The following is an 11017-nucleotide window of genomic DNA, read 5'->3' as shown; positions in this document are numbered from 1 at the left end:
AATTACTGACCCCGCTGCCACGTTCTGAAGAAGGGGTTTCCACTTGAGCTGTATAATGCAGAGTTTTGCGGGCTTATCGGTGCTGACCAGATAGGAGTGTCTCCGATGACTTCTTCTGCAGTCGGAGAGACCCAACTGATGGGAAATATAAATGCTAAGATCCCCAGGCATTTAAATTTGAATACCTATTTAGGTTTTTTTTGTTTTTTTGGCTGTTTTAACAGGCCGGCGTGCAGGTGGTAACTGTAATATTTCCAGCCCCATAAATCTGCTGATAATTCTTTGAAGTTTTAATTTGCCTTCAAAAGATGTGGGCGCTCAAAAAATACAAAAATGGTTTTACAGAGTTCTTTTCCCCCCCTTTGGCATACTTCAACAGCATTATTAAAGTTACTTTAACCCGCTTGGTCCTTGGTGTGTGTCTCAGCGGTCCTCCAAGTCTCACCTTTTGACGCCGTGTCTCTTTTTTTAGTTCCTTACCCATCCTCTTCCCTTGCCGACAGCAACAGTGTATTTTGTTTTAGTTTGGGTGAGATCCACCCAGCTTTGCTGCTGGCGAAAAATGGAGGGAAGAGATCCTCTATGATTGGGACCTACACGGCTGTTAGAGCGGTTCCTCAGTGGAACAGGCTTCCTTGGGAGGTGGTGAGCTCTCCTTCCCTGGATGTTTTTAAGCAGAGGCTAGATGGCCATCTGTCAGCAATGCTGATTCTATGACCTTAGGCAGATCGTAAAAGGGAGGGCACCTTGGCCATCTTCTGGGCATGGAGTAGGGGTCACGGGGTGTGTGGGGGGACATAGTTGTGAATTTCCTGCATTGTGCAGGGGGTTGGACTAGATTACCCTGGTGGTCCCTTCCAACTCTATGATTCTATGTAATATGGAAAGGAAACAGAGCAAGATAAAAGGTTGGATCCAACCAGTTTTTCCATTTCATCTTGCACTTGGTCTCAAATTGCTTGGGTTTGAACCACAGTTCTTGCTTCACTGTTCCTGGCCTCCATTGTGGCGAGAAGGAGCTTAAAAACTTTCTTTGGAGGTTCTGAAGCAGAAGCTCGATGGCCCTGTCAGCAACGCTGATTCTGTGAACTTAGGCAGATCATGAGAGGGAGGGCAGGATGGGTTGTGTCAGTGTTTGGCTTTTGTGGCCCTTCCTTACATGCCCAGGGTCATGCCGATCGCCACTTTGGGGTCAGGAAGCAATTTTTCTCCAGGCCAGATTGGCCAGGGATCCTGGAGGGTTTGTTTTTTTAACCATCTTCTGGGGTTGTGGAGTAAGGGGTCACTGGGGGTGTGGGGGGGAGGTAGTTGTGAATTTCCTGCATTAGATGACCCTTGAGGTCCATTCCAATTATGATTCTACGAAGACAGACTTTTCTATAACCTTAAGCAGATGATGAGAGGGAACCCATCTTGGTCATCTTCTGGGCATGCAGTGGGGGTCACTGGGTGTGTGGGGGGAGGGTAGTTGTAAATTCCCCACATTGTGCAGGGGGTTGGACTAGATGACCCTGGTGGTCCCTTCCAACTCTAGGATTCTGACTTTGAAGCTGCTGCCTGACCCTTGGCAGCCTTATTCCATACCCCTCCCCCCAACCACAGATTTCAGCAACCGATCCTGCCCTTGCAAAGTGCAAGTGAACCACGTGTCAGTGGTCAGGACTTCCTTTTAAGAGCGAGGCAAGGTCTTCGATTAAAAAAAATTCAGTAAGAATATGGGTGGAAGTTGTTGGTGTGCAGAGAAGGGTTGAAGCGGCCAGGTGGTGCTTAACAGTGTTTGTGGGTGGGGGGGCTCTCCTTGGAAGTTTCACCGGGTGCATAGGAACCACCCCCTTCATGGAAGCGGGCAATTCTAGCTCAAGTGGCTGCATGTTCGCTTCCTGCAAGAGCCCTGCCAGCCGGTTTCTCGTACCCTTTCTACTCCAGGCACAGATTCCATCATCGGAGCCTGCATGCAGTCGAGCGCATCTGGATGTCAGCCAGAGGCAGCCTGCCGGTGAGCAACCCGGCTTCTGTGACTTACATTAAACCCTGCCATTGCAACCCGTTTGCGGTTTTCCAGTTTCCTTCTTGGCAGGCGGGCCAAACACGCTGCATGACAATATAGCCCAGCCTTCTAGAAATTCCCTGTTTGGCGCTAGTCCCTTTTGTCTCCAGCTGCTGAGTTCCTCATAAGCAAGGCCCTGCTGGATCAGACCAAGGCCCATCAAGTCCAGCAGTCTGTTCACACAGTGGCCAACCAGGTGCTTCCAGGAAGCCCCCAAACAAGACGACTGCAGCAGCACCATCCTGCCTGTGTTCCACAGCACCCAATATAACAGGCATGCTCCTCTGGTACTGGAGAGAACAGGCATGCATAATGGCTAGTAGCCATTTGGACTAATAGCCATGAATAGCCCTCTCCTCCATGAACACGTCCGCTCCCCTCTTAAAAGTCTTCCAAGTTGGCAGCCATCACCACATCTTGGGGCAGGGAGTCCCACAATTTAATTAAGTGTAGTGTGAGGAAATACTTCCTTTTATCTGTTTTGAATCGCTCGCCTTCCAGCTTCAGCAGATGCCCCTGCATTCTGGTATGAGAGGGAGAAAAGCTTCTTCCTGTCCACTCTTTCCACACCATGCATAATTTTATAGACCTCTATCAAGTCTCCCCTTAACTACCTTCTTTCCAAGCTACACAGCCCTAAGTGTTTTAACCGCTCCTCATTGGGCAGTTGCTCTGGTCCCCTGATCATTTTGGTTGCTCTTTTCTGCACCTTCTCAAGCTCTGCAATATCTGTTTTTTAGGTGTGGTGACCAGAACTGTGCACAGTATTCCCAGTGTGGTCTCACCCTAGATTTGTACAACCTCGTTTCTTGCGTTCACTTTTTTAAAACTTCACTGCCGATGAGGACTAGAAACCCACTTTCAAAAAAACAGATGCAAGTACTGAAGGTGGCAAGCTCCCAGCTTATAACCATGGAGCCCGACCTTGCTTGGGGAAGGGCGGAATATAAATCTAATAAATAATAATGATAAAAACAGAGCAGCCTGCTGTTGCGTGGCTTGGCCCACGTTTATTTTTGATTTTTGCCTACAAAGTTAACAGGGCTGGAAGCTTTTGTAAAAAGAACTCTGCTTCGACACGTAGACCGAGCGCAAAGCTATGGGGTGGCCCAAAGTTAAATCATGGTCGGGGTGACGCTGGTCAGGCTGATGTCGCCCGCAATGCACAGCTTGGTGATCTGGTTCAGCTCTCTTATGCGGTGCTTGTACTGCAACAAGTGAGCGTCGTTGACAGCGATCTTCAGTTGGTCGGCTTCGCACAAGATCTGGATCTGGGAAAGGAAAAGAGTACCAAGAAGTACGCACAAGGTGGTGCAGTGCAGGTGACTACCATGTTGCTGAGGCAGTGCAGTAGCTATGGGGCTTCCACATGGCAAGTTGCCCAGCCTCACTTCCACAGTAGTGCCCCTCCCCACTCCCCTGGGCCCAGTTTTTTTAAATCAATTTAATAGATCAATATACCATCGTAGTAGGTTCTGCTCATTCCCAGCTTTTAAAAAGTCTCTAGCCTCTTCTGTTGCAGAGACATGCCTTTCCCCTTATATCTCCACAACAAAAGTGGCTAGAGACTTTTTTTTAATGAAAGGAGGGGATTATAATGGTATATCGATAGACGATATGAAATTTTAAAACATGCCCCCCCCCAGTTTGGGGGGTGGAAATGGCCACCATGAAAACAGAATCAGGGCAAACGCCTGCCATCCTGGCTTGACTACAGCTGTTCCCAGAATATCACAGGAAAGTGGGCATGAGAAAGATAGAAGGAAAGCCAGGGGAAACCCTAGGAGATGCTGCAGGGGAAAACATTTGTGTATTGAGCCCGGGGCGGCTAAGATGTATGGAAGATAATGTAGTCAGGGGCACATCCGGCAGGACGCAAAGTTATACTGCTAGGACTGCAGGAGTCTCCAAAGAGGAATAAGCGGCCTGTTCCCAGCTCAGACTCTAAAAGCTGACTTAAAGGTCACATATCTTTGTTTTATTTTCTGATCCAGAATAAAACCAAAGTTGACTTGTCCAATGAACAACCCACAGGTATAGACACTTAACCCACAATGGTTAAAGGTTATAGTTAATAACTTTTGGTTCTCTACGACTCCGTTATGCCGGTCCTGGCATATTCCGCCTAAGAAAAAAAGTGCCCCTAGAATCGACTGGATCCAGATATTCCCCAACCCTGATCTGGATGGCCCAGGCTAGCCCGGTAAGCAGGGTCAGCCCTGGTAAGTATTTGGATGGGAGACCACCAAGGAAGTCCTGGGTTGCTACACAACCCACCTCTATATGTCTTTTGCCTTGACCTGGATGGCCCGGGCTAGCCTGATCTCATCAGATCTCGGAAGCTAAGCAGGGTCAACCCTGGTTAGTACTTGGATGGGAGACCACCAAGGAAGTCTAGTTTAATGCTTTAAAAATGACCACTATATGGGTGACCCATTTACCAGCTCTTTTTTTAGACCGGTCAAATTTCCAAACTTAAAAAAGGAAGGCAGAGGTTTTACGCATTTAAAAAAAAAAGGTGGGTTTGATTTTTCCAAACCAGCACGGCTTATTACTTTACTTTATAACTTACTATCGTCTAACACAAGTGTGCCACAAGAAATGTGTAAGTGCAGCGTAGGTGGCCGAGCGTCAAAGCAAGATTTGGAAGAAATGGGATGAAATCTCCACTCAGCTCACTGGGTGACTTTGGGCCAGTCACGTACACTCAACTTGGCCTACTTCACAGGGCTGTTGTGAGGATAAAATGGGGGAGACCTGTGCATGCCACTTTAAGTTCCCTGAAGGCAGGGCAAGATTTTTTTTGTAAAGAAGGGCTTTTCTTTTTTAATTACCTTGAAAGGTTTCCCAGCCTCGAAAGGGAACCGGGGCGCCGTGCGCTCTTCCTTCCCCCAGTTGTTCTGGAGCATGGTGTTGCACACAATGACTTTCCTGTTGTCCTCGTTGAAGCGGGGGTTAAAGTGTAAGGCGATGTCGTTCCCTTTCTTCAAGTCCACCTGAAATCTGGAACGAAAGGCAAGGGGGCTCTCGTCACCACCCCGATGAACCGGAAGAGCTGGACACCATTTTGACATTTTAAAAAGCCCAAACGCTATGCAATGTAGCCTTTCACTGTGACGCAAGCAAGGCAAAAGCCCTGGGGTTGCCAGGTCCCTCTTCGCCACCGGCGTGAGGTTTTTGGGGCAGAGCCTGAGGAGGGCGGGGTTTGGGGAGAGGCTTCAATGCCATAGAGCCCAATTGGCCAAAGCGGCCATTTCCTCCAGGGGAACTGATCTCTGTCGGCTGGAGAGCAGTTGTAATAGCAGATCACATATGAACATATGAAGCTGCCTTATACTGACTCAGGCCCTGGGTCCATCAAAGTCAGTATTGTCTGCTCAGACTGGCAGTGGCTCTCCAGGGTCTCAAGCGGAGGTCTTTCAAATCACCTACTTGCCTAGCCCCTTTAAATGGAGATGGGATTGAACCTGGACCTTCTGCATGCCAAGTAGATGCTCTACCACTGAGCCACGGCCCCTCTCCATGGCTCTCCAGGGTCTCAGGCGGAGGTCTTTCACATCACCTACTTGCCTCGTCCCTTTAACTGGAGATGCCGGGGATTGAACCTGGGACCTTCTGCATGCCAAGCAGATGCTCTACTACTGAGCCACAACCCCTCCCAAATCTCCAGCTAGTACCTGGAGGTTGGCAACCCTAAAAAGCTCTGCGCTGGAAGCTCTTCCGCCCACTCTAGCAGCTCTGCCTGGAAAGGAGCTAGGGTTGCCAACTGTGGGTTGGGAAATTCCTGGAGATTTGGGGAGGGTGAGGTTTGGGCAGGGGAGGGACCTCAGTGGGGTATAATAATATATATTTATATGACTGTGTGAGCTGCCCTGAGCCCGGCTTTTGCTGGGGAGGGTGGGCTATATGCTTAATAAAATAAGTGCCATAAAGTCCACCCTCCAAAGCAGCCATTTTCTCCAGGGGAACTGATCTCCGTTGCCTGGAGACCAACTGTAATTCTGGGAGAACTCCAGCCACCACCTGGAGGTTGGCAACCCTAGAAGTAGCTAGGTTTCCACATAGGGTTACCAACTGAATCCTTGGAAATTCCTGGTGATTTGGGGTAGGAGAATTTGGGGAGGGATTTCACCTAGAATAGATGGTGTGCCGTAGAGTTTGCCCTCTGAAGCTGTCATTTTCTCCAGGGGAACTGATCTCCGTAGGCTGAGGTCGCCAGGTCCCTCTTTGCCACCAGCGGGAGGTTTCTGGGGCGGAGGAGCCTGAGGAGGGCTGGGTTTGTGGAGGGGAGGGGCTTCAATGCCATAGAGTCCAATTGCCAAAGCAGCCATTTTCTCCTGGTGAACTGATCTCTATCGGCTGGAGATCAAGCTGTAACAGCAGGAGATCTCCAGCTAGTACCTGGAGGTTGGCAACCCTAGCCATGGCTGTACTACAAACTTCTTTGATTAGAAGTCTCCCTCTTTGGACGCTGCTATTTTGTGGGAAATTATCTGTTAAAGCTATTTAGCCCACCACGGAATTACAGTTTTCACCATGTACCTCAGAGTAAAGTTAGGACAGTCAAAAGAACTTGAGTCTGCAATGAAACTTGCTACACTCCTGGCCTACTACGAAGAGTAGGCATGCAATTGTTTTACAGCAGTGGTTCCCAACCTTTTTTTGACCAGGGACCACTAGGACTTTTTTGTTCGGTGCAGGGACCCCAAGGTTCAAAATAAAAATTCCGAGAATTTAAAAATAAACTTTAATCATAACTTAGTTAAACATTAAACTTAGAATAATATTTGAATATATATTTTTATAATAGAGAACTGTTAATTGAAAATATTAATGTATTATGGGTTTATAACTTTGTTTCGCGGATCTTAATTTAGTTCTCGCGGACCCCTAGGGGTCCGCGGACCCCCGGTTGGGAACCAGTGTTTTACAGGGACATGTGTGGTTATTTCATTAACTGCCACCAGGTGGAGGCATGGCTTACATTGTCTATAAGGAACACTCTGGTTAAAGGACCAGCAACCTTGTTATGTACCTTTACAATAGGTACAAAAATTAGGTAGCAGAATGGGACAGAGTTGGATAACTGCCGTGGGTGTTCCTAGTTATTCCAACTCATTCCTCGACTTCCCCAGGGCAATCTCTCAGTGGCAACACCTGCCAGCATCCGTTTGCCACCATCGTCTCGAATGTAAGAAGGGAATGGGGAAGGAGCTATTCTGGGGCGGCAGACAGAAAGCTGAGCAATGATCCAAAATCCCCATCTAGTCCTACTGCAATTGCCTTCTCCTCTTACAGGAACCACCTGATAAGGCTCCTGATAAGAGCCAGCGTGGCGTGGTGGTTAAGAGCGGTGGACTCTAATCTGGAGAACCGGTTTTGATTCACCACTCCTCCACATGAGCAGCGGACTCTAATCTGGAGAACCAGATTTGATCCCCCACTCCTCCACATGAAGCCTGCTGGGTGACCTTGGGCTAGTCACAGTTCTCTCAGAACTCTCTCAGCCCCACCTACCTCACAGGTGTCTGATGTGGGGAGAGGAAGGGAAGGGGATTGTAAGCCGCTTTGAGACTCCTTAAAAGGTAGAGAAAATTGAGGTATAAAAACCAACTCTTCCTCTTCTTTCTTTTTTGTGTCCTTACCTGTTTGGCCTTGAATTCACCGTCCCCGCAATAGTTATTAATAAGCGAGGCACTAGCCCTGCCTGCAGAGGCAAGTCGTAGGGGACTTTCTGCAAAAACAAAGAAGATTTGATTTATTCAACATGCAAAGTAGAGCAGCCTCTACCCATACAGCTGCTATCAGCTCACACGCTGATTGCTGGTTTGCTTATTAAAAATAATTTCTGTTCTAAGAACTTAGTTTAATGTAAGTAACAATTCAAATTACACAATTGCAGACCCATGAGCAACTCGCGGGGGGAGGGAAACCCCCCCCTATGCTGGTCGCTGCTTCCTCCTCCTGCTTTCTCCTCCCATAGTGCCTTTCTCCATCTTGCCTTACTGCCTGCAGCCTTTACACCTGAACACCTGAAGCTGCCTTTTACTGAATCAGACCCTCAGTCCATCAAAGTCAGAATTGTCTACTCTGACCGGCAGCAGCTCTCCAGGGTCTCAGGCAGAGGTCTTTCACATCACCTACTTGCCTGGTCCCTTTAACTGGAGATGCCGGGGATTGAACCTGGGACCTTCTGCATGCCAAGCAGATGCTCTACCACTGAGCCACGGCCCCTCTCCATGGCTCTCCAGGGTCTCAGGCAGAGAGGTCTTTCACATAACCTACTTGCCTAGTCCCTTTTAATGGAGGTGCCGGGGATTGAACCTGGGACCTTCTGCATGCCAAGCAGATGCTCTACTACCGAGCCACGGCCCCTACCCGAAGAAGAGAAATTTTATTCTATTTTTTGTACAGAGGGAATTCAGTCTCTGTAGAGACCTTCAAAAATTGCCAATGCCGACTACATTTCAAGTCATCATGGCGGGGTACTGGGAAAAGTTTTCAATTAGCAATAATCCTGCCTCAGATTAACTTCATTGGCTATGATACCACCAATGCGCAAAGCTACCAAGAGGAAAGCCCGCCCCGCCGGAGGGTTTTCCCGCTTGCAATGAGCCGCTCCCCGTTCGTGGCATGAATAAGGAGCCACAAGGTGGTCCCACGGGCATCAGGTTGGGGAACCTGGCATAGCGTCTCTAACTCATTATTGAGAGACTGAGGGAGGTTTCTCACCAGCGAAGGAGCTGTGCCACCACCCGAGGGTTGCCCAGGAGCAGGATACATTCCTGATGTGTCAGAGGGAAAGGTCCCTGATGAGGTGTCAGCAGAGCGCGGTGCGGGCGGCCCTCCAGAGGATGCAGGAAATGCTGGCCATCCAGACTGTGCGCCAGGTGCTCCGGGGTATGCGCCGGGTGCTCCGGGATATGCGCCGGGTGCTCCAGGGTATGAGCCGGGTGCTCCGGAATATGCACCGGGTGCTCCGGGATATGCTCCAGGTGCTCCAGGGTATGCGCCGGGCGCTCCAGGGTATGCGCCAGGTGCACCGGGGTATGCTCCAGGCGCACCAGGGTATGCGCCAGGCGCACCGGGGTATGCGCTGGGGAATGTCCCAGGGTAGCCTGGGGGAGCCCCAGGCTGACCCCCAGGCTGACCCCCAGGCTGACCCCCAGGCTGATTTCCCCAAGGGGCAGATGGTGCATTCGGGTTCGGGTTGTTGGACCCAGACAGGGCATCGGTCAGCTGCGTAAGAGACAAAAAGAGACAAAAAGCAACGGATGTCCGCTTGTTTCCTGTGAGCTCATGTGCATCAGCTGAATCAGTAGCAAAATGCCTAGGGTGGAACAGCGGTGGTTTTCTGCGCAACTGGAAACAAACTCAGGATTCTCCTAAGGCTCCCTTCGCTGCTTCTAAAACACACTGGCTGTTCATGCTTGGTAATTATCAATATGTTCCAGGCTGAAGTGCCCCGCATATATTTTTTTAGTTCTTCACGCTGAACCATCATTCCAGAAGTCACTGCGAAGCTGGCACATACCTGCTTCGCATTTCTTAAGAGCCCCTTTAACACGGCGTTTTTATTTGCTCTGTCCCCGCCTTGAAGCATCCACTCAAAGACGCATGCAGAATCACAGCTGTAAGTTAGCTATGCAAACGACGATTGCTAATGGCTATGCAAACGAAGGAGCGGGTGAGTGTGGGGGGTGGAATTGGTTTGACTTTCTCCTCTTGCATTGGGACCGTGAACAGGCCTTTTAAAGGTCGGATTTAAAACAGGAGCTTTTGAGCGAGCATCAAAACCGACCCTGCATAAATGGCCACTGATGTGCAGTTCAGGTGACGCCCGGACAGACAATACGGTTCCCTCTCCCCCTCAAAAGAAAAATCTCACCTGTCGTTTATTTATAATGGTTTAAAATTACGTTATTCTATTTTGCTATGGAAAAGATTTTGAAGTGTAAGGATGTGTCACTGGCCACCAAGACTAGATTAATTCATGCCAGCGTATTCCCTATTACTATGTATGGGTGTGAAAGCTGGACAGTGAAGAGAGCTGATAGGAAGAAAATAGATTCCTTTGAAATGTGGTGTTGGAGGAGAGTGTGACGGATACCCTGGACCGCCCAAAAAACCAAATCAGTGGGTTCTAGATCAAATCAAGCCTGAAATGACCCTAGAAGCTAAAATGACTAAACTGCGGCTGTCGTATTTTGGTCACGTCATGAGACGACAAGAGTCACTGGAAAAGACAGTCATGCTAGGAAAAGTTGAGGGCAGCAGGAAAAGAGGCAGACCCAACAAGAGATGGATTGACTCAATAAAGGAAGCCACGGCCTTCAGTTTGCAAGATCTGAGCAAGGCTGTCAAAGATAGGACATTCTGGAGGACTTTCATTCATTGGGTAGCCATGCGACTTGACGGCACTTAACACATACACATATTGCTGTTAGCTGTTCTATGGTATTTAACTGGTTTAAGTCATGTTATTCTACACGGTTAGGCGCCTCGAGCCGCATTTGCTGCCAGAGAGATGGAATAGAAAATTGAAAAACAAATAAGTAAATACATAAATATTTAAAATGTAAAAAAATAAAAATAAAACACATTCAGCATCCCAAGGGCCACTGGGCTTAAGTAACAGATACTTACCGAAAATCCGTCAGACATCTTCCTGAAAACAAACAGAAAACAGGAACAGATCAGTTGCCTTAGATCCCACAGGCCAAACAAAGATCTCGCTAAAAACACAAATCAAGCCGCAAAGGTAGTGCAGGGTGGTGGGAAGAGCCTTGAGTTGGGGACATGGGTTCAAATCTCCATTCAGCTGAGGAACTAAGTGGGAATTCATCCACTTCCCCAGTTTGTTGTAAGCTTCCCAGGAGAACTCCAGGCCCCACCTGGAGGTTGGCATCCCTAATCACCAACATGCTCAACACCCCAACAGCACGGGAGAGGAAAATTCCTGCCCCAAAA

General features: G+C 48.8%; 1 protein-coding gene and 1 non-coding gene across 3 annotated transcripts; both read right to left on the bottom strand.

The window, feature by feature from the left end:
• Positions 1 to 3162: 3162 nt before the first annotated feature.
• On the bottom strand, positions 3163 to 10720 carry LGALS3 (galectin 3). 2 transcript variants are annotated; one of them, XM_056851375.1, is made up of 5 exons: positions 10694 to 10720; positions 8915 to 9286; positions 7693 to 7781; positions 4882 to 5050; positions 3163 to 3318 (listed from the first exon to the last, which is right to left on the bottom strand). In XM_056851375.1, exons 1-5 carry the CDS (start codon positions 10709 to 10711, stop codon positions 3163 to 3165), a joined length of 804 nt encoding a protein of 267 aa, XP_056707353.1. In that variant the 5' UTR covers positions 10712 to 10720. The 2 variants fall into 2 exon arrangements, with proteins under 2 accessions (XP_056707353.1, XP_056707354.1); XM_056851376.1 differs by having other exon boundaries at positions 8933 to 9286.
• On the bottom strand, positions 8473 to 8613 carry LOC130479833 (U4 spliceosomal RNA). Its single transcript, XR_008933383.1, has one exon. It is a non-coding gene; the product is annotated as a U4 spliceosomal RNA (small nuclear RNA).
• Positions 10721 to 11017: the final 297 nt, after the last annotated feature.

Source organism: Euleptes europaea, chromosome 6 (genome assembly GCF_029931775.1).
Source record: "Euleptes europaea isolate rEulEur1 chromosome 6, rEulEur1.hap1, whole genome shotgun sequence".
Taxonomy (NCBI): Eukaryota; Metazoa; Chordata; class Lepidosauria; order Squamata; family Sphaerodactylidae; genus Euleptes; species Euleptes europaea.
This window is presented reverse-complemented; position numbering and strand designations above follow the sequence as displayed.